The sequence below is a fragment of the Mycteria americana genome, chromosome 14 (genome assembly GCF_035582795.1).
Source record: "Mycteria americana isolate JAX WOST 10 ecotype Jacksonville Zoo and Gardens chromosome 14, USCA_MyAme_1.0, whole genome shotgun sequence".
NCBI lineage: Eukaryota > Metazoa > Chordata > Aves > Ciconiiformes > Ciconiidae > Mycteria > Mycteria americana.
Window position 1 is genome coordinate 13,025,356 of NC_134378.1, and position 23,589 is coordinate 13,048,944.

The 23,589-nt window shown below is 37.5% G+C and overlaps 1 protein-coding gene across 3 annotated transcripts in view; it reads left to right on the forward strand.

Annotated features, from left to right (window-relative positions):
* GNAS (GNAS complex locus) overlaps positions 1-23,589 on the forward strand; it is a 162,365-nt gene that overhangs the window by 80,665 nt on the left and 58,111 nt on the right. For all 3 annotated transcript variants that reach the window (XM_075516755.1, XM_075516756.1, XM_075516757.1), the window contains exons 3-4: positions 21,273-21,327; positions 21,434-21,553. In XM_075516755.1, coding sequence (XP_075372870.1) covers positions 21,273-21,327; positions 21,434-21,553 — 175 coding nt within the window. The remainder of the gene's footprint in view (positions 1-21,272; positions 21,328-21,433; positions 21,554-23,589) is intronic.

The following is a 23,589-nucleotide window of genomic DNA, read 5'->3' on the forward strand; positions in this document are numbered from 1 at the left end:
AGAGGTGTGGGTCCAGGCCCACCTCTCGTCTACAGGGGCAGTGTCTGAGCTGCTGCAGGAGCAGCCGTGAAGGGCCTGCAGATACCCGCTAGCAGCCTGCCTTTTGGACCTCCCTCAGCTCATGGTGTGAAGGATTCATTAGTGTGCGGGTGCCTGCTGAAGCACTTGGCACTGAATTGTAACATGGGACTCCTGTGTGATGCTGGGTGTCGAGGGTTTTTTTTGATTCCTAGAGTAATTTGCATGTGCTTAATGTTCACTAAAAGCTGGGTTGCGTAAGCTCAGGAGTGTGGCTGTAGATATTTTGGAAAGTTGTGTAGCGGATGTACAATACTAAGTGAGGTGAAATTATAAAGGATTGCTTCTCATTAAATACAAGGAGTCCCTCTTAGTCTAAGGTTTAAATTTTCTAAATTCAGTCTTCCAGAAGGTGGTTGTTTATATTTAAGAATGTCCTAATATGTCCTCAAACTGTTGAGGAGTTGGAAGCTGAGACTACAGCTTTTTTAATGCAGTTGTTTGTTGCCTTGGCACGGAGGTGTAGTTTATATGTAAAGTTATAGCCAGCATCCCTTAATTCTGAGAAGATCTTTAAAATGGCAGGCAATTATGTTTGAAGTTTGGATCTCATGATGTCAATACAGATATGTAGTAAAATATTCCAGGGTGTGGTGATACTTAATCATTAATGATTGGGACTTGGGGCATTTCCTGAATATTAATGCTGGATATGAATGGTGATTGCCCAAGGTGAAATTACTACCCAGTTACTTATTCTCTCCCCTCTCCTCTTTTATCGATTGCTAATGCAGAAATGATAAATGCATAGTTAGGTCAGACAAATATTTGAAGTATTCTCTGAGACATGGTGCTTGAGACAGAACACTTTCACTACCATCATACTTTGCAGATTGCATGATTATCATGTAGTGTGAAAATGGTTATTTTTTTTCCCTGTAGTGACTTAATATGTAGTTACACAACTCAGACTGTAAGTCGTCCACTGGGATTTTTTCCCTCAGAATCACTTGATAAAATTCAGCATTGTCATAGGCTTCTGGTTTTGAATGATGAAGCTGATAGAGAATTTGCTCTAATTGTGCAACTGTAACTGCCACTGAGGGTAAACTGATACGATGCCACACCTTGGATGTACTTTAATACTTAATCTACCCCTTAGGAAATGTTGAGGATTTGCCTAGCTAATGTCAGTACAGGGCTTTATAAAAAACCTACTCATAAAAACGTTTATGACTAGTTTTAAATGATTTACATTTTTAGAGAAATGTAGCTTTTCTCTGCCAACATCAACTATTAATAACCTACTAAAAGACATGACTTAAATATTTCATAAATGTACGTGGAACACGCAGCATATGCAGTTGGTTGTGTTGTGTTCTATAGGAGGTCTAAACTCCTGAAGTCTTGCTTAATTCCTCCACGAAAGTACGTGAGGAGATGCCAGCGAATATCATTATGCTCTAGGTAGATCTATGGTGTTATCTGATTCCAGGTAGTGGATTCATAGGACATTTCTGCGTATTGTTTGCATGTGTTGAAAATATGCTCTTGTAGCTTGTGGGAATAAACTTGGCTTCTCTTTCTGTTAAACTTTTCGTGGAGAAAGAGATTTTGTAATTCTGTATGTTAAACCTTTTGGGGGAAAGCCTTGTCTTTCTTGCTGTATGTTAGTGATTACCAAAGTGGGGTACATTCTTCCCTTTCTCTTCCCAGTGGCTGGGAACGTATCTGGAAGGAGCATGGTCTGCCAGGGCCAGGAGCGCAGCAGGAGCCACAGGGCCCGTCCTCATGCCTCTGTGTGGGACCCACGACAGGCTGAGCGGTTCCTGGCAGGGCGGCTCCTGCTCATCCAGCCTTCTCTCCGGCACCTGGCTTTCCCAGAGCAGCCTCGGCTCTCCTAAGCTTTGTCTCCCCGTTGCATTTCAGCAACTTTTAACAGTGTACCTTCACCCATGTACAATCCAGGCTGTTCTTATAACAGAAATAGGGAGGAACAAAAAAGTTTGAGAACTGCTGTTTCAGAAAGTTGACAAACAGCGCTGAGAACTGCAGCGGCAGATGACTGAGTGAAAGAGCTGTACTGGTGAGCTGTGCTGCGCTGCTGCAGCAGCCGAGTTACAGCGGTACCCTTGACAAGGTTGGCGACATTCGGTAAATTGCTATTGGACTGCTCTGAATGGTCAGGTATATAAAAATACAAGCCAAAGACAAATGTTTTGGCTCTTTATTGAGGCAAGTTGTTCTAATTTTATTATTATTATTATTAAGGGGAGAGGGAGAGAGGAGACATGCTTTATTTCGTCTCTTGTTCTCTCTCTCTCTCTCTCTCTCTCTCTCTTCCTCTCCCTTTCCACCCCACCTTGTGTTTGACCCCTTGGCTGAGAAGCAGCTTCTCTTATTTAAATTAAGAAATGTTTCATGTAGTCTGTTTTATATGTTTGCTAAACAATATATTTAAAAATGTTATAGATACTGATGATTCGCCGAATTATTTTTAATTTTTTTAATCAAATTTGTAGTACTAAGCACACATTTTCTGTAACATAGTGGCATCTTGGTCTGCTGAAATTTCTAGGAAGAGAATTTCTGAGAATCCATGCCATGCTAGGTTAGACCAATGGTTTGTGTCAGACCAGTATCATATGTCAGAAATGGCACTTGTGGAGGATTAGGGAAAAAGTGTAATAGAAAGATTCACAGTGATTCCTTTTCAGGTCTCTTGCCAGGTTCTGCCACTGGCACTTCAGGAACTCCAAGAAGCAAGATTAGTAACAAATTTTGAAGTTAAGGTCACATTCAGTATGTTTTTATGTTTCTTTAAAAAGACTAATACATGAATAATCTAAAAAGTGCTCTTTTTCCTTTGAAGTTTCTTGTTTTCCTTTTTTCATTTTATTGTCCATGAGTAGAATGCAAATCTTGCAAATTAGTTGTGCTGCCTGGTTAATACCTCCATATTAGCTGGGACACCAGCGAGGTCAATCGGATTCAGATAGAGCCAACGTATCTCCAGCTTCTTGGTGCTTTTGATATGTTTTTGCTGCAGCCAAGGTAGCAGCTGGTCGGATCAATGATTGTGCCCAAGCAATACTGTTTAAGTAATCTGCAGTGTTATAACTTACAGCAATATACACACTCTCTTGAGATTATTTTCTTCAGCTGTGTACAAGTTTCTCATTTAAACAATATTATTAATACTTAAAGGACCATATGTTGTGAAAGTAATTGGACAATTATAGCGGAGTGCTATATATTCTAACTGATGTGCTAAGTAGCAGCAAATGATTTCTCACATAACTTTTGGCCTAACATTCTCATTTATTATATACTGTCAGTATGAACTGTATCTTTTACTTTTCTGTTACCATTTAGAAATGTCAGGTCAGGGCCAGGACATGATAATTGTGCCATTGTCATAGTTTGGCTTAAATTACAGCAGTATAACTTCCCTTTTATCAGGGGAAATGGTAATACATGTGCTTATTCAGGTATAGTTAATTTCCAGTTTTAAGCTCAGTAAATGGTCATTCTTCTTACTGGTTGAATCCAAATATACGTAGATGTTGAGTACAATAAAGTGAGAGTTTCTTCACTGCATCCATTGTGACTTCCAGACTTCTCAGTAAGAGCTGTTTGGAATTTTTCCAGTTAATTTGTGTTGCATTGGAGAAGGCGCTAATTTGGATCTGGAATGTTTGTCCAAAACATCAGTGAACCTTCCTGGTTTTAAATGGTACCTTGCTGGTTATTTAACCCTCCTGGTACTAAAGGTGGGGTTCCCTGGAAGTCCAGGATTGTGGTAGATTGTGGCCTGTGGGGAATGTTCTTCGCTTCCAGGAAAAAGCAATTCCTAAGCAGATTTGGAAAAAAAAAAAAAACCACCACATTTTTTTGTGTTTTACCTGAAATGTTTGAGGTTTTAATATTAATATTTTAAATGGGAAAGACTTTCATTTTGGTGGTGTTTGTTTTCAACAACCTATTTGTTAACCTGAGCAGTTGTTCAAGTCTTCTCTTTTATACCTCGTATGTTCAGGCTTAAGTTTGCACAGCGGGAACTAAGTAGGCAATGAATCAGGTTATAGATGCTCTGTATCTATCTACTTTGTGCTCAGTTTGAATATAAATAACTCCACAAGGAGCAAAGACTCAGCCTCTCGCTGTTTGTTGGGAAGTAATCTGCGTAAGAGGAAACTCGTGTGGAAAAACTACTCTGCCAACTTAAAAAAAATTGCTTAGAAAGTACTATCTTGTAAGATTCAACTGCCTGGCGCAGAGGCGCAGAAGCAGATTTTGTAAGGCACATGAGACAAGTAGCTGAGGAGAGAGGTTTTTTTTCTATCTACCCATCTGTTTGGGGCTAACTTAAGAGTTCAGGAGTCGGTCCTAACTGTATGCCTGAAAACCATAGTTGTGTACTGTATTCACTTAAGCTTTTGTAACTAAAAATAGCTTGCTGTGACACAGTTAAGGAACTGTAAAATTGAATTGTGAAAGTATTGTTCTTTTACTATGCAGTTTAAGTGAATGGGCATAATGGGAATTATAATATTTAGGTAAGGGAACTGTGTATCATGTTTTCAGATTCATTTCTACAGCTCCTCTGTACTGAACGAAGATTTCTTTTTTTCCCTATTTTGTTAAATGTATGGGATTTGTTTACTAAAACATTTCATCAGTTAACTTGTAGTACAGTTTTATGTAGATTGACTTAATCCAGAGCAAAATTATTTCAGAAGTAGCAGCACAGAAACTTGCGCTTCTTTCAATAAATGGACTCCAACTTTTCTGTAAATAGAGCCCTAGATAGCTAGAAATAAAATATGTATTTTTGACGTCTTTTAGTTGACAGTGTCTTCTAAAGTCAGGCTGGCAGGAAGAACAGGTAGGTGGAACCTGTTGCCTGAAACAATACTCCCTGATGCTCGCTGAAGAATTTTGCTAGTGGGTTTAATGTGATGATGATTATATCTGTGCTTGGAAGGAAGTGAGGGTATTTTTGTTGTTGTTGCCCGGTAATATTTGATGTTTATTTCCAGATATTTTGCCTATATTATCTTCACTTCTGGTTGTGCAAAACTTTTAATAACTGGAAAAGAAATGAAAATATTTCATATCATATTAAATATAACTATAGAAATCAGTGTGATACTTTAAAGGCAGCTGTTGCCTGATGCATGTTGAACTCTGGGCCGTACCTCTTGCTAATCTGCTTGCAGAAAAACCTTTGTGTTACTGTCAGGAACTATTTATGTATTTGATTTTTATTCAGTTTTCAACATTGCCTTCCAGTCTAGGTAGAAAACAGACTATGATCTTAACAAAGTCCAGGTAGAAGACCAGTTTTTGTTTGCTTGGCTTTTTTAATTGATTATATGTTGGGGGGGGTTCTCATGGGGTGAGTCGTCTTCCTATCAGCAAAGCAGTTCTGGTCCAGAGACTCTCAGCTGCCATGTGAGGGTCTCCCCGAGCCAGCAGCACCTGGCAGCTCCTCTCCCATCTCCTCCCAGGTGGGAGGGGAGGAGTGCGGAGTAACAATTAAAACCAGTTGAAGTGTTGCTTTAACCTGTTTAAGTACACTGTTTATACAGGTGGTTGCAAACAGAGGTGGTTACAGTGTTAACACGGAGTAGTATGCTCTGCCATATTTTTTCTAGACCTCTTCTGCTGAATTGACATGGGCAAAGTGGAAGTTCTGCTTGGGTTTGCTGTCCTCTGCTGTTTTGATTGCAATTACATACACAAATCAGTATTGCAAAAATATTTTTTTTTTCTTAAAGCATGGACATGGGAAATGGTTTATAAAGGCACTTACATAAACTCTGCACAAATAAAAAAATCCAGACTGTCAGAGGTAAATAGTACTAAAAGATCAGGATTCGGGCTTGTTACCAGTGAGGTGTAGCCTTTGAGACCGGTTTGGTCTTGGTGTCAAGTTGCTTTTGGAGAATTTCTTTATGCACAAATTTGATTCTTTGCGCTTTTGCCTTATGCTTACTCTTTCCAGTGCTGGCTTTGAAATTCAGCGTGGTTGATCTCTTTTGCTTGGAAACTTCATTATAATTAAACAATTTCTGTGTTAGTTCTTGAGCTGTTAAGAGAGTAACTTTGCTCGCATAAGTGGGTCAAGGTATCTGTGTTTAAATACATTGGAACTTTACTGAGTATATGAAGAAAGTGTGCTAACAGCTACAATTTTAATTTAGGTTTGATGAGTTTAAAGTTTAATTTGGCTGTACCTACAGACTGCCTTTCTTAAGTTCATAATTTCTTTAAGTGATTTTTCACTCCTGTTACTTTGTGAGGGACTAAAACAGAGAAAACTTTTTCAGAACATGAAACTGATTGTCCAAAAACGCTGCCAGTTGCACAAGTAAGGTGAAATGGAAACTTTTCCTCCTATAATTTCACAGTTTCAGGAGACATAGGTGTTGTTTGTAACAATAGGAGATTTATCGGAAATCAGATATTAAAACTTTTATCCTTTTGTACCAGAAGAGCCTGTGCTTCGTTGACTTCTTTGTTTAAGACTAATAATCACAAAAGTTCCCTGTGAGCTGTGTAGGAGACGTGAATACTTCAATTGTTCACTTAACAGATATAAACTATACCTTTTTCTTTTATGTTGAGGGCAGCCTTAACTTGATATGAATGACCCTTCGCTCTAACTGAGCTAACGTTACTGTACCTCAGAGCTTTAGGATTGGAACATGCTAATCTAGAGGGTAAAGCTTTCTGTTCCCGTAGAGGAAAGCGTCATTCAAGTGAGGTTACAGGAGGTGCCAGAACAGCTTTGGTGTTGCAGTTACTGTCTGCAGAGGGCTGAATGTCACCCAGTGAAGCGGGGGGACCTTTCATAAGAAAAAGCAGGTGTTGGTTTAGATCAACAAGCTTTTTGCTGCTGAAATATTCTTTAGAACGATGCTAAGACTCGAGCAAGATTTTTCCCTGCTGGATTCCCTGTTGTGAGTCTTGTTCAGTGCCCACTCCCCACAGCAGCATTGCAGTGTCGCAGCTGGTCTGAGCACTTCCCAGCTATGGTAAGCAATGCAGTCCATGTCTCGTGCAGCCTCGAGTTTTGGCACAGTCTCGTCTCAGTAAAAATGTAGTAGTAACATTAGTGATATGGGAGATGCAATATAAATAGCAATGCAGTCAGGTTACTTGGAACTCTGTATGTGGGAGTTTTGATTTTGTGATACAAATGCTCTTTTAATGGAAATAACTCAAACTGAATTTTGCTTGTTTTAATTCTCATTGTCTCATGTCATGATATAGTTGCTTCTTACTACATAGAAATGAACAAGAAGTTGTGTGACTGGCATTAACAAACCTGTCCTTTACAAACATGAGGTTGGGTGTTAATCTGTGAAGCTCCATGTGAGCTGTAAGAACAAACCTCAGTGTTTAGGGGTAACAGAGCTAGGTGTTTTGTTTCTAGTGAATGTTGGTAGACTTGCTGTGTTGAGGATTACCTGCTCACTGACACTTGTGCTAGATGTAAGGGAAGATCATTTAACAATGATGGGGACTTTGGAAAAAATATTTTAAAACTATGCTGAATAAAGAAGAAACTGCTTTGAATTCCGGTTTGGAACAGAATCAAACTGTGTCTGTGTTTGAATCTAGAATAACAGAGCCCTGATTAACCAATATGTTTCTGGAAGCTGTGAGAACACACTGAAGTTCACAAGATTAAGTACATTTCTTATTTTAAAGATGAGAAAACGTGGTAAAAGAATTGGACATACTCATCTGAAATAAAGACGACCTTAGTTGAGAGTTGTGTGTGATGCTGAGGAATTCGCTCAGAGAAGTTTTTTCGGAGGCATGGTGTGTGGTGTTTTTTTTGGTTTGCTTTGCTTTTTGGCTTCTGGTATATAGTAGCCTAATATGATGCTTTGACCTCCAGAATGTTTTTTGGAGAAAAGCTTCCTTCCGTCGTAGTTACTCTGAATTGCCTTTTGGAGACATAGTCACTTCACTTCCATTCCTTTATTTACAAGGGTAATAAGCTTGTGCTCTCGCACAGTACAGCTGTAATAGATGTACACAAGTGAAGTAGAAGTACTAGAAGACAAAGATAAACTCATTTGTTATACAAAAATAATCATAAAGAAACTATTGGGATAACATAAAAAGCTTTTTAAGTTAGAAGTTGTCAGAATTATTATTAAAACTGTTAACAGTAGTAGCACTACAAAATGTGTTGAGGCACCACACTAGACATGCTGTTGTAATAAGCTGAGAATTCTGGCAAAAATTAGAGACTCTGCAGTGACATAGATTCAAAGCATTCTCTTTTTGAATTGTATTTAAGGGACTTTAAAGTTCCCTAGTAGTGTACTTCATTTTCTATAAATTCCATCTAATAAGTCGTAGTATATAGTTCCCTTGCTGAAGATATCTCAGAAAACATAATCCAGACAAAAGCTATTTATTTTTGTGTTCTCTTTGCTGCATGTTCACCAGCAAGTAAAAAAAAAAAAAATTAAGAAAAAAAGAACAAGAAGAAAGGAAAAAAAAATAGCAAAACCCAAATGTAAACACACATTTGTTCTCAGTCATACTTGTTGACAAATCAAGGAGTGAAATAGCTGTGTTAATTTTAGGTTCTATTAGGAATAGTCAGAGCAAAAACTACGCTGTACCAAATTTTGAGTGGTAGCAATCAGGGAGGGAATAAAGTTTAGTTAAAGGTCTGAGACGGCATTAGAATCAAGACAGACCTACAAGTGGTGGTCTTGCATGGCCTTCGTTTTACCTGCTCTTGAAAAGAAGCTTTGGGTCACACTGCAAGATAAGTAGAACAGGTTATGTAGCTGCTTTGGGTTTATACCATACGGTATGCTTATGTGATACGATAGGGAAGGAAAGACAAATAATAATCAGCTTCAATTTTATTCCATTCTAAAGTGAGGAAAAAGATTGGAATTCTTGAAATGTTTGGCAGAAGAGATTTGTTTCCCAGTTAGCCATGCGTTTCCCTTCCGCATTTGTTATTGGCTGGGGATTTGGTAGTAAGCAGACAGAAACTGTAACATTACCTTTGGTATGGGGGGAGAGCTGGTTCCTGGGTACAGGGATCATTTAATTGACTGTGACTTGTTCTCCGTTGTTTGTTTCAGAGCAGATATGACTTGATATTATATTAGAAGCTGTTAAAATTCACTGTACGTTTGGGACAATAGGGCTATATAACCAGAACTTTTCTGGAGCTTTTCCAACTTACGTTGCGAGTGCAGGGATAAAACTAGATGACTCTTGTGTGTTACTGTTTAGTGAGGCTGATTTGATCTCCTGGAAAACATCTGTAAAGGCTTTTTCAAATTGTTCCATTCTCTTCCTTTTTTAGAAAACTGTTTTCTAAAACTTGGTAACAATTTTTGGAGCCATATTCAGATAAAACAAGATCCAGAATTTTCTGGTGAGTGTTTTAGAGATCAAGTCAGTCACCTCTGATTTACAGAGGCTGTCCTAGCTAGAAATTTGCAGAGCAGGTGTTTTTTTCTTAACATCCTTAACATTGCCTGTATAAAATATTTTAAAGAAATCATATTTTTACTTTAAACCATCTGAATTTGCCACACATTATACGTGTATGAGAGGCATGTGTACATCTTTGAATATCCAAAATAACTGATGTTACAGTGGAGTTACTGAACTATTAAGCCAGTTACAGCTGAAACTGTATTACACTGGTGTCTGTACAGGCAAGCTTATGTTTGAAAGGCTGTAGTACTAATGTTTTCAAACCGCATCTAGTAGCATCTTATTTAAGAAGTGTAACTAGTAGCTAAGTTTTTGGTCTTTTCTGCATAAGACTGCTTAACTGTGATCCCCCTGTTTCAAAGCAAAGTGTGATGGGCATACGTGATGTACAGCCATAACAAAGAGCTGTAAGAAAAAGAAGGGCAAGCTAAAGATACGTGGATATCTTGCACATGAGAACTTGCATTGTATTTTATCTTCAAAGCCTGGAATAACCTGCATCTCTGTGTTTACATAAGCAGAGCTGTGTTCAACTTAAGGTAAATTTTGCTTCCAAAGCTTTTGTAACTTAATTGTTCAGTGGAAGAATGCTGTTTTTTCTTCATATAACATAGGCCATGCAGCATTCTTAAAGGTTCTGCGCATTCTGGCCCCCATCCATCACAGTACTTAAACCGTGAGTAGCCCTATTAAAGTTGATAGAATTACTCATGTGCTTAAAATTAAACATGTGCTTAAGTGCTTTGATGGATTAGAGCCAAAGTTGTCAGCACCTTGCTTTGTTGTGTCCTGTGTTACACCTGCCTCTCTGTGCGCTAGCCTGATCTTTATGGGACAGATTTTCAGATTTGCTTGTTCCAATATTTAGTTACTCTATGTTCTAAAAATGCAGTTTACATGCACAGTCATAGTAAATTCATAGACTGTCTGGAAGTATAAATACACAACTGCAACTCTTGAAATCTAGCAGTACTCGACAAATTTCACAAGGTTTTTTTCTGGGGATTTCGGTGGGAATGTTGTGGTGATTGTTTACATGGAAACATGACATCTATAACGTTTTTCACAGAACTAGCTTTCTATTGAAATCTGGATTTTAATAAAGTGTATAATGGAAATCACCATTTAGATATGACAACACACTGTTAAGAATGACTGTGAACTTGAACTTCCCAAAAGCTAAGATCGGTAGGGGCTGTTCTAGTTTCTGCTGATTAATGCTGAGTTTGTAAGCATTTAAGCAATTCTTTAAGGTTTATAACTAAAGTTGCATGTACCTGACAGCTCTTTATCCTTGGTGATAACTGTGGAAATCTTCCTTGATTCCGACTTTGTAAATGGTAAAAATTCCAGATTTGCAGCAGTAAAGAAAATAGTTGATTCAGTGAAAGAAGTCTAACTGCCATAAGAAACATGTGGTGAACAAAACATTTAACGTTAATATCTCACTGAAATCTAAGGTCAGCTTTCAGTGACAGCTGCATAGTTTAATAAACAGTTCCCGTGTTCCTTTCCAAATTGTCCCCCCTGTTTTTTGGGTGCTGAAAGTCTACATTCACTGCCTTAACTGCTTTCCTCTTCAGACTGTTATTCTGAACTTAGGGGCTATCAATACTAAATCCTGCAGCATTTAGAAAATGTAAAGTTTTGGGTCATTGATAATTGAATTGAAAATTTAGAAAGTAATGGGAAAATGGTGAAATATGTTAGGTAATTATTTTTTATTTGAGTGAAGCAAAAGCAAAATTTTCGGGAAAATGCAGTCATGTTGCAAGTCATTTCACAGTGAAGGGGAAGCCTTCTTTGTTTCATTCCTTGATTAATATTTGGAACTGAGTTTTAAATTAATAGTTGAGTGAATATTTCTTGTTGGAATGTGTATTTTGAATATTCTGTCCTAACTCACAAATGTGTTTTTTAACTATCAATTGGTAGCAAATAGGTCTTTGCAGGTACCTGTTGTTACCTGTTACTGATCAGACAACTCAACGACACTTTGTATTTGCCATGATCAGATGTATCTGTAAGGATATCTGTGATCAAATTGCACTTAAATTTGAATCTTTATGAGCACATGTGCATTTGAATATTGTAATAATTTTCCCAGATGTTATGTTAGCAAACCTTGATTGCACAAAAGTTGTTTTTTTTTTTTTAAACAAGTGTATGTCCCCAATAAGCAAAGAAGTAGCTATTTTAGTTGTTCTCTTAGTGAAACCGGAAAGCTCTGTTTGAAGCGCTTTGCATATTTTAGTGGCCTTTAGTCCTATTAAATTAAGAGATTGGAAAGGTGGAGTGAGAATTAAAGTAGGTAATTCAGACAAGAGTTACAGTGAATGCTTGTAGAGTTTACCTTGTTTCTGGTAGGACACCACATTGTACAAATTTGAGCCTTCCCCTTTTTCTGTTTCTGTTGTGCTGTTGTCCTTCTGACAGCTGTGTCTTACCTGCTAATGTGCAGGGGTTTGGATTAAAAACCTTGGGTTTTGTCACTGTTAGAGGCAAGCACCTTCCACATCGTCTGTATACAATATCCCATGCCAGAAGTGTTTCAGATGATAACGGAGATCGTAATCACTAAAAAAATAAAGAGGTTTTCAGGACTGACCATCTTCCACCTGTCTCGTTACAGTCTTCCCTACCACATTGCATCCTGCTTGGGCTGGTCTGTGTGTTTACTTATTTGGCATCCAGTGTTCCAGCCATTTTTATTTTAGGGCTTCTTTCCATTTAATATTGGCACTTAGCCAGCTGTGTACTTTTTTAGTTTTAAGTAGCGGTGAGGTCATTAGCCATTATAGGAGCTATTCCTCTCATTCTTTTACACGAATCCCTGAAGAGCTCTGAGACGTGATTGTCCTCTTTGGAAAGCTTCATACCCAATCCTGGTTGAAGAAATTACTAGAATATAGACATTTACAAAACTGTCAGAGCAGATGAAACTCATAGGGCACTCATCAAATTGATGTTTCAAAGTTTACACAAAAGTGCTTTGAAAGTGCCTGAAAACTAAGGCAAGAACAAGACCCCCCCAGTAACATTGCCATTACCTGCCTGTATTTTAAAGCAAAGTCTCTGCAGTACCAAGGATGAAGTGATGAAGAACACAGCAAATACCCCAGTTTTAACTGAAGGTGCTGTTGATCCATGTATCTGATCCAGTGTCTGGTTAGTATGTACCTACACGACAATATTTTTTCTGGACACAAAGAGATCGATAGACCCAATCGGGTAACTTGGGAGGCCCTAGTAGATTAGATCTGCTGTGAAGGATGGCTGTACGAGCAGACAGCTTGAAACAGTGGAGAGTATGTCCTGAGAGGTGTTGTGTGCTGTATTTCAGTGCTATTGCACAGCTGGACGTAAATGTTTCAAAAAGGTGACGGCCAGCATGCATGTTTCCTTTTTTTCTGTGTTAATAATGACCACATTCACAGTGCTAAAATAAATAAAAATGTCTTTGCGCTTCCTGACAGCAGTTTGAAATGGTTATCTCAAAATAGTGACTTGTACAAGGCAAGATGATTCGGCAATTTTGACTTGAATCCTTCTATTCCTGCTGGTTCTGAGAGGTGTCCTTCCATACCAGAAGAGAGTCACAAAGTGTTCTCTGAAGACTCTAGCCTTGTTAAGTATTGTATTGAGTATCTAGAGAGAATACTAACTAAACTTTTGAGGACACTTTTTATTGTAATATGCTTAATTACCTGTACTTAGAGCAAGAAAATGAAACTGGTGTGTTATCCTCTGTATGCCTGCCTGAAGAGCTAGAGACCAAGTTTGTAATTTACAAAGGTGTTTAATTGCACGGTATGAATTAAAGGGCCTTTGTCAACCTCATAAATCACAGAGCTCTTTGTGAACACTTCTGTTTTCATTCCTTACCTAAACTATTGCTAGTTAATTAGCTGAAGTAAATGGAGCAGTATAAGCAGAATTATGCTTCTTAATACTGGGTCTGTGATTGTCTCTTTGTGCCACTTACCGGTATAAAGAGACTGTAAACCAGTTAAACTGGTTTTACGTAGGAATTTGCAAAGCCAAAGGGGAGCCCTAAGGTGGCTTAGAGCCAGAATAGCATCTCTGTGCCACATCCACCTGGGCAGATGGCGTGCCCGGGGTGCCACGTGCCCGGGCTGTTCCTGCCTGCTGGAGCAGCCCTTGGGACACAGCCGTCAGCTGTGCCTCCAGCCACCCTCCTGGCTCCTTGAACTTCCTCAGGAGCCAGAGCTGCCCACAACCAGTCTTCGCAGCAGATAGCCGTGGAGGCAGAATAAAGTTACCCTTTAACCTTTACACCTGGGATATCACAATGAGCACAGGTAAAATAAACCTAAACATTGAGTTAATTAGGTTTCTATTTAGGGATGCCATTTTTAGAGTTTTATAGTAATTTCATTATGGTACTGTTCCCTAAGGTAAGAAACAAGTCACAGTCCTAGCCCCTAACACTCCAGTGTAAACAATGATCAAAAATAACATCATCTCTGCCCTCACAGAGCTCTGATGTGTTTTTTATCAATGCTTCAGTAATTTGTATTTCTTACCTTTTAACTTAGCAAATGATTCTGTCATTCCATAAGTAGAAGGTATCTCTCTGCGCTTATATTTCTTATCATATGTTCATCTATTTATGGCCACATAGTAAGATGTGCATATAACTCATGGAGGTAAATATTGTAGTGTATTAAAACAAGCAATGGTAATGCAGTTTATAGTGCCTTTTCCAATATTTAAAAGGGAACTTGCGGAAGCCCTGTATGTATTGTCTGTCCTATATATTGCATCACGTGTGTGTGTGAAAATGATTATGCTTCAGGGGATAATTGAACTAGGTTTTCCCAAATCATTTAGGTCACAATTAGATCTGTGCAACATAATTAATTTTTAACCGTGTCTTTAAATCAAAGTATATCATGACAAAATTATTCAACCTGTTGGGTTTTTCCAAAAGGTGTTACAGAGAAAGCAAATAGTCTATCCTCATAGCTATTCTATTGTTATTATTTCTTCTCACAGTAAATAGTCTTTGGTAGCTGGATGGTACAATTTCTTGTTACCCAGAATCTTGGAGAAATAAAACCAAGAATCTTCAAAGTGAAGTAGATGTTGGGAGGAAAAGGTGGTGTAAGAGGAAGAGCATAGTATTACGGAGGGGAAACTCCATTTCTGCATCCAGCAGCAGCAAGGGTCTGTCTGTTGCTTTCAGTGAGATGCTTGATACATATGTGGTCAGTATTACCAGCACAGCATTGATTGTGTGGAGTGCTTTAGATTACATTTTGTCAGCTAGCTATGCCTTTGGGTGACTTTATTTCATTTTACAAGGTGACAGTGTTACTGAGAACAAAGTATTAATGTGGTTAGAAAATCTCTTTCAATTCTGCTGCAAGTGAGGACCCAACTAAATCATATTTCCTGTCGAAAGCTGCACAGAGTTACTGCTGTGCAGCTGATGCATGGTGGCTCCTACCCCATGGTACTGCATGTGCTCGTCCTTTTTGTTCTTGAACAGTACGAAATAGAAAATCTCTTTGAAGTTGGCAGAATTATCTCTGTGGTGTGATATAAATGAAGAGTTCGGTTTGCAAAAGATGTTCAGTGGTTTTTGCTATTGCATTTTAGCAGTTTTGTCTGTAAAATTGGTATTTTGTCATAGATCTAAGATTAATTATTTCAGCTTCACTCTGAATACTCTAGGCACCTATTTTCCCCCGTTTTCAAGTGCCTCTAACTTGGCCTCTGCCCTGTTTGCCATTCTTGCTGTTATATTTTGAGATAATTGCCATGTTGTTCTGTTAGAAATAACCCAGGCTGCTAAACCAAATTTATCTTATTGTTGAATTGTAAAGTACTGCAGAATTTTTGTAATGTGGATTGGTAGCAAAATCCTAATTGAATTTCCTTGCTTGTGGCCTTGTGTCTGAAGATCTTGACTGCACTGCTCTGTTTTTATGAGGTGGATTGGCAGGTAGTGCTGTTTGCATTTTTGTTAACTTCCACAAGGTGCAGTAAACAAATTTTAATGCAGATTTTATGGAATGTTTATGAAATCCATGAGCATGTTTTCACTGCATCAAAGACACCATATGTAGATGAATAGCTATGTTTAAAGCCTTTGTGCCTGTGAAGTGCATGACTGCCTGTCAAAGAACTGAATTGTGTTTTAAAATGAAACTCATATATTAACTTTTCATTTGCTTTCAATGTGTAATTATGAGGGGCTTTTGAAGGTGAGCAGGAAGGGGACAGCCCATGGCAACTTCCCTGTGCATTCATGTTTGTTGGTAATACCTGAAAGCAAACGGAGATGCACCTGTGTTGAAACACAACAATGTCATTTTCTCCTATAAAAAGCCAGAGGCAAATTAATTGTTTTATAAGATTTTTATTCTGGCTCTTATACTTGCAAATTGATTCACTTAACTGGCAATGCTTTGCCCAGGCAAGGGAAGCTTTTCGCTAGATAGAGTTATGTCGGCAAGTTCAAGGGTGAGCAAAGTTTGACAGTGCTTCAGAAATAAAGGTAGTTTATGCATTATACCGATCACTGAAGGAGATAGAAGCCAGGCTGTTTACAACCTTGTAAAGAAGACAAAGGCTAATGCTCTGTACTAACGTTATGTGATTACATTTTAATATGCCCTATTAAAACGGTCTGTGTATACTCTCCAGGCATGTACATTTTGCAAAACAAGTTTAAAGAGAAACTTTCTGCTTTTTTATTATTTGCAACAGCATCCTGAGAACTACAAAGAAGTGGGAACATAATTAATAAAGAACATTTTAACATGGGTTTGGGGGATTATTATATAATATGAAGCCAGTCATTTTAAGTAGGTATCCTTGTGTCGCATGGTGTACTCTGCCCGTGCTGTTACGTACCCTTCAGGATTGTAGACAGGCTCACGTGTGGTGAAATAATGTAAACACAGTATGAAATTGCAAACCATTATGTGGCATTATTTATTATGCTAAGGCTGCACATAGGAAATCATGTTAAAAGACAAATTGAGAGAGAAAATGACATTTTTCAAAAATGAAAGCTAGCATTTATATCCACAATGTGCAAAGAATGTTCCAATATTTTGTATTCACATTGTAAGTATTCGTGTTCCAGGGTATGCTCCTTTTTTAGCCCATGCTCATAGTGGGATTAATTGGCAATCATAATTTACCCTCATTAAAAGCCTTTTTCTGTTGCATATTATCTGATCAGAGTCTTTTTACTTTCACTCAAATGATGCATCCCACAGCATTAAATTCACCTCTTCACAGTATTCTTCATGACACATCTAATGTTTGGTTCCTAAAATATTCCTACATTTAAAGTGTGGAGTTTCCTGTATAATCAGAGGGTTTGGGGGAGATGTGGGGAGGGTTTCCCCACTAACTTAGATAATTGATATATGTTAAAGTGATAGTGCTGTATTATCATGGCTATCTTTCCTTGTAAAGGAAAAAAAAATTTATTGTTGTTGTTTTGGACTCTGCATGTTTTGGATTTTTTTTCTAGCTATCTTATTGTGGGTTTGTAGGGTTTGAAGAAACGTACCTCTTAATTCCTGTTCATAAAATCTATCTATTTTTTGCTGAAAAAAAGAAGTAATATACTACATTCTGATTTAAAACTAGGTAGTTCTTTGTATTTTCCTCTTCAGTCTTGTCTGAACTCTGCCTGTTGGACGGAACTTTGCAACAAGGCATACAGCTTCTTAACCTGTCAGTAGTGACCAAGAAATTCAAATCTCTCTGCTTTCAGGAATTTAGATTAATGGCATAAAGGGCTCACAGGATTTATTATTTTTTTCTTTTTTTTTCTTTTTTTCTTTTTTTTTTTTTTTAAGTTCTTTGACATGTTTTGTTTTGAACATTCATTTCAGCACCAAATTTTTTAAATTTTTCTACCTGTGAGATGTTTATACTGGGTAAGCTGAACCCTTGGTCCTCTGGAATGTTCTTTTTAAACTTTAAATACTTTTTCCAAGTTCCAAGTAATGGTTATTCATATTATCTGGAAGGTAAACCAGAAATTAACATTAAAATTAAATTAGTTGGCTTTCTGATAATCTGTTTGGTAATGTGTTCATTGCATAAGATTTGATAAAGTCTGAGTAAAAATGTTGCCATTTTAATAGTGAAGCTCAGCCACAGGTGGAGAAGTTCTTTACTAAATACTGATTAGGTTTGTTTTCAAGGAATATTTGATTTTCCTGACCTTTTATGTCATTCTTATTTCATGTTATTTGAATTAAAATGTCATCTTTTTTTATAGTACCTAAAATAGACTTTATTAGTTTTCCTGAAAGCTATGTGCAGCTTTGCTTTGGCCCATTTAAATATTGAAAACAGCAGGATTTGAGATTTTTCTTATAATCCTCAACTAATAGAGTTTAATGCTTTGTTTGGCCTACCCTACACAGCCTAAGCAAAAGTTTTAAACAAGATTAAAAATATGACCTTATTAACCCATGGCATCTAAAGATACAGAACAGGCCTGCAGAGACATCAGTCGTTCATTAGCCAGGATAGCATGGTGCCATTCCCAATCCACTCGGTCTGTTCCAGAGGAAAACATTTTGGGAGCCCAGCTTTTTTCTTCTGTAGTTTTTTAGCCATCATGCCAGCACCTGGGAAGAGGAAAGAAAACAGCAAGAAGCTGTTTCTAAGTTGAGTATTCAGTCTTTGTGGTTGGGGAAAATAAAGTTCAATTACTTTTGGAAATTTGAGGTGCAACCTGGCTGGGATTTCTCAGAAACAATTCTGGCAGAGCAAAGGGACAGCAGAGGTGGGGCTTAGCTTTTGTTTACTGCACTTCATTAGTCCCTGAATAAAATGAGTTTCACCTTTCTTTTTTTGAAGAGAAGTTACAGTCATATGTAAGCTGTGGGATGGGTGATTGATGACCATGTTTAGTTCCAGAAGAATAAAGTATCTCATTGTCATGGAAAATTTATGCTTAGTAAACATTACAAAACACAAAATGACATGATACATTCATTGCTGTGTAACAAGATTCCTTGTTTACCAGGCATGCTATAGGGCCATGGCAACAAAACCAGAAATAGGAACTATGAGTATTCTTGTTGTAAAGATGATGATGGTTATCAAGCAGTTTGTTAATTGCTGGAGTTTTACATCACTCCATTATCACTTTGCACTGCTGCTAGTAGCATGAGGATCAGTGAAGAGGTGTAAATGTGAAAGTTTGACCGAAACCTACAATAAAAATAACATGTTTTATTGTATGGTATGGAAGAGTCACGTAAACGTGCACTTAGCTGATGCTTTGAGACAGTTATCCACAAGTGTTTCGGGGAGAGAATATAACTACAGTTTGCTTGGGGGGGGGGGGGGGGGGGGGATCGGAAGACTTTCTAAACTTCTGTCTTTCTAATGATGTCCCAAAACAAAGCAAAATGACTGAATATTATTTCTTAATCCTTTAAAAATACTGGTATCTTGCTTAACTTTCAGCATATCAGTTGCCCTTTTGATCGCAACGGGGCGGAATCTGGATACATGTTCATTAAGTTCAAGATCCGGCTGAAAATTGGAGGCACAATCAAGCCAGACAAATTGCTTACACTGTCATTGATAAACATTTCCTGCTTTCATACCATTATTTACATTTTTTTAATAAAGGAACATCATTTTTTAAAAAGTGGCTGATGTTTTTGCAACCATATGTGCACTAACTGAAAAATACAGTATTTGTACACCTGCCGTAAGTCTTGGTTTGTGGAATGGGGAGTTTCTTAAGCTGTGGGGCAATAGAAGGCATTGAAGATGGGAAAGAAGAGGGTGAAAAGGCCTCACTTTTTCCTCTCTTTTCCTGTCTTATTTATTTTCCTCAGTTCAGTGCTTTTGGCCTTTCCTGGCTCACTGCCTTGTTCCCATCAGCGGTGCCAAATCCCTAAAGCAAAAAACTGGTAGTCTTCAGGAATGAAGTGGTCTGTAGGTAGATCAAGACATCTAGGGAAACCAAGAATTTACATCTGATTATTGATAATTTCATTTTCTTTCTCCCTGCCCCATAGATTTGAGAAGATACACAGTGGTCAGTGATGAGGAACTGATGTTTAGGGATAATCATGTTTCTGTTTGGTAGAGTTCTGCTGCTGATTCAGACATGTTCTCTGCACAGCTAAGTCATCCCAAGCGAGATGATTTGATGTTGTGGTTTGCTTTCCATCTGTAAGAGCAGCACTTGCATTGCAATCATGCTTTCACAACTGTACAATGTATAGTAAGATCCTCCACATCTATATCTAAGAGGCAGCGTAATGTGTGGCTGGCACGGTGGTGTTTTCCTTGACCCTATCTTTTACAAAAGTTGCATTAATCTTTCATTTGATAACCAGAATTCCCACCACTCCTGAACGTCTGCGTCTGCCTTGTTATTTAAGCAGTACTTTCTTTTTTTTTCTGCTGTTCTTCTGCATTCTTGATTGGTGAATATGCTTTCAGTTTCGTTTTGGTTGTTGGTCGTGAATGATTATAGAAAGGAAAAAGTGATAAAAAGCATTTGCAGTACCAGTACTTAACTCAGTAAAATGAGGTTTTCAGGCTGTGGTCTGTAAACTGAAAGTGTGAGCACTACCTTTTAAAGGGTAAAAAAAGAACATAAAACATACCGTTGGTAGTTTCCAGTCTCTGGGATACAGTGCTGGAAAATGTTCATTTTCAAAATGAAAAAAATTAAAAATAGCTGGTATAAATATTCAGATAATGAAAGCATTCTGTAAAAACAGTTTAATGAAGATTAAAAGGTCACTTAGACAATTTAGGTGCGTTTTTTTAGTAATTACATGGCTAACTTGGTTTACCTCAAAGTAGTAATTCTATGCTGTGTATAGCAGAAATTAATAACGTAAAAATTTTGTCATAGTGTATTACAATTAAGTTACAGTTTACAGACTCAATACTAGTAATACCTTTAGGATGCTAATTCCTGGTTATACCAAATGTTTGATCGTGCATCTCATTTGATTGCACTATTTAGCATTGAAAATAACTGTTGTCAGATTTGACATAAAATGCAATACAAATATAGTAGAGGCAATGGTTTACGCTCTAGCTTGCTTGAACCTGATGCTTTTTAATTTGGCTGCAGTTAATCCCAAATGATAGCGCTCATATAAAGCATTCCAAGTGGGTTTTTTAGCCTACTTTTCTGCTTGTAGTTAAAAGGTAATTTTACATATTGCATTAGCCCTTTATTATTTGTTTTAGATTTTATGTCCGAACTGTTAGTTTGAATGTCTCTGTCAGATTGAGTTCTCTGCTCTAGCTTTTTCTGCTATGACATCATTTTTGTGCTGTAATTTTTTTTGTACTTTCAGGTTCTTTGGTCTCCTTTCATTTGTTTCTACTTTTAATAACTTACCCCCCCCCCCATTTGTTTCCAGTTTATGCTTTTCTAAATAACTTCCACATATGTCTAGTATCTTGCATTCAAATGAATCAAGATCTGTTTGATTTTGCAGAATGTCTTAGTCCCAGTCTAATACTGCAGTAAGTTTTTATTTAAGCATAATTAGATACTGACTTTTGGATACAAATAGATGTTTACTGTTTAAGTTGAAAAGTTATGAGATAGTTAATCAAGTCTATCTACAAAAGTATTCAGTGACTGAGAGCACTTTAGTCAATAGTGACAATACAGTTTTGACAGAATACTTTTCAAGTTCATGTTCTGTTTCAAAAAGATGTGCTTTTATGGCTTATAAATTTAATAATGTATTTTTTTATTACAGGGAGAAGAAAATGAAAATTCAGGATATTAAAAACAATATTAAAGAAGCTATAGAGGTAAACTTACGAGCTATTGTTTTTAACTATTCAAAGCTCTAGCTATTTAGACAATCTCTGCAATCTTTTTTTTTTTTTTTTTTTTTTTTCTTCTTTTCATTTGTAGACAATAGTGACAGCAATGGGCAATTTGGCACCTCCAGTTGAACTAGCCAATCCAGAGAACCAGTTTCGAATCGACTACATCTTAAATTTAGCCAACCAGATAGACTTTGATTTCCCACCGGTAAGTAAATAATTCAAGTTGGCTGCAGTCACGCTTTTTTGCAAATGATTATATTTCACTGCACTGTAGTAAATATTTACAAAAACCAGCGAGCTGTTCTTTTGGGAATGACTACAGTAGGTGTCTTTGGTCAGTGCTAATCAAATAAAGTATATAGCAACACAGCTAGAATATTCAGGCTGATCCTTTATGAACACAGAGAACCAAAATCATCAGCTACAGTTAAGATGGGCAGTGCTGGCAGTCATGTTTGGATATTGATGGGAGTTGCCCTGCCCAAAAGGAGTGAAGATATGCACAGCAGTCTGTTGATAATTAGCGGGCATTTAGCGATATTGTATTTTTCTCTTTTGGAAGAATAGTGGAGTTTTCTTGCTGATTCAGACATGTCCTCTGACAGCTGTGTCAGCCAGACTTTCTGCAAAGGCTCCACATACTATGTCCTTGCCCCAACCTTCCCAGTCCTAGTTAATCATTCAAAATGCCAGCAGCCCTAGAGTAAATGCAGAAAGTATGATTATTTGTTTGATGGTATAACTTTTCTGCCCACTCACTGTGATTAATTTCTACTGTATCTCAACCAGGCTAGTAGCAGAAGCCCATGAAAATACAGTTTGCAAACACTGAACTCTTAAACACTGAGAAGATATTAATTGCCATGTGTTTACCTTATACTTGCAGTAATACAGGAGTATTTCAAAGCTTGTGTTCTCTCTCTGTGCTCTGTTCCAGAGGGCTGAGGGTAGGGATTATGATGATGTATCAATATTATGATCCATTTACATCAGAATTTTGTTTCCAGCAGTAGTCAGTCCCAGGTGCTCAAAAGGAAAATACAAGTGCAAATGATAGTAAGATGTGGGATAGTTTGTACCACAGCAAGGTTTTTGTAACTCTGATTTATAAACCTTGTTGAACAAGCTAGTCTGTGAAACCGATGACAGCTACCTTTTGCAACTGTTGCCGCTTCTGGGTATTTCTCTGCTTCAGTCAGCCTTTATTAAAGAAAAAACCAAACAACCAAAACCACATACTTTGTGTACAAGGCAGAAGTCATGTGCTATTAGCAATTAATTGGAAATATTGACATTGTAATCTTCAAATCCAGTAATTCTCAAAGTTCAACAGGCACAGACAGATTGATGAAGAGGGGGATGTATGATTCTTCTGTAGCACATAAAACGTAATATTAGTCATTTTAGCTTAAAGAATCTTTAAATTAGAGATTTTGAGATTTTTAACTTGACACCTCTTTAATTTTGACACTTGTCAGTGTTATTCATAGGAATATTTGGTCCCTTCATGGATGATCTCTCCTGCTAGGGCAACAAAAAAATTGTGCTTTGAAGATAGTTTTAGGAGAATATTCAAGAGAAAAGACAGCGGCTCCTTACTCCATGCTGTGTGCTCTTGAACTGGCTGCATGCCCACAGCTCTCCTACTGCCCATTGTTTTGGGATAGTTCAGGTTGTGATCTGTAACAATGCTGTAACAAGTTCCTGTGACCTACCTCGTACTGAAATACTTGATTTTCCTTGTCTCTTCTATCTCAGAGGTGGATTTTTTTTTCCCTTCCATTCAATTAGAATGCAGTGATTTTTTTTTTTTTCTTTCACCTGAAAGCAAGGAGTAATTGTGTAGTGGTAAGTGAATAAGCCAGGTGTGTTTGTGTTACACTAATTTTTATACAAAAAAACAGTTAATATTCAGTATGTATTATCTCTGGTAGGATACATGGTAGCAAGCCCTTGATGTCTAAAGTAATAGAAATATACTTACCAGGTCCATAAATAATTTCAAGTTCAGTGAAGAGTGTTTGATGTGTTGAATGACACACAGCTTCAGAAATAACAGTGCTTCAATAAAACTAGTTTTTCTTCTCTGAGCAAAGCTATTGTGTTAAGTTTTTAAGCCCTGAGCCTACAGAGGTTTAGGCGTGTGCATAACTGACTAGTGGCTAGCTTCATTGGCATGGTTAACTATTTCATATGTAAATGTTTGTAGGGTTGAGGTTTTAAACTGGATATGCATTAGCC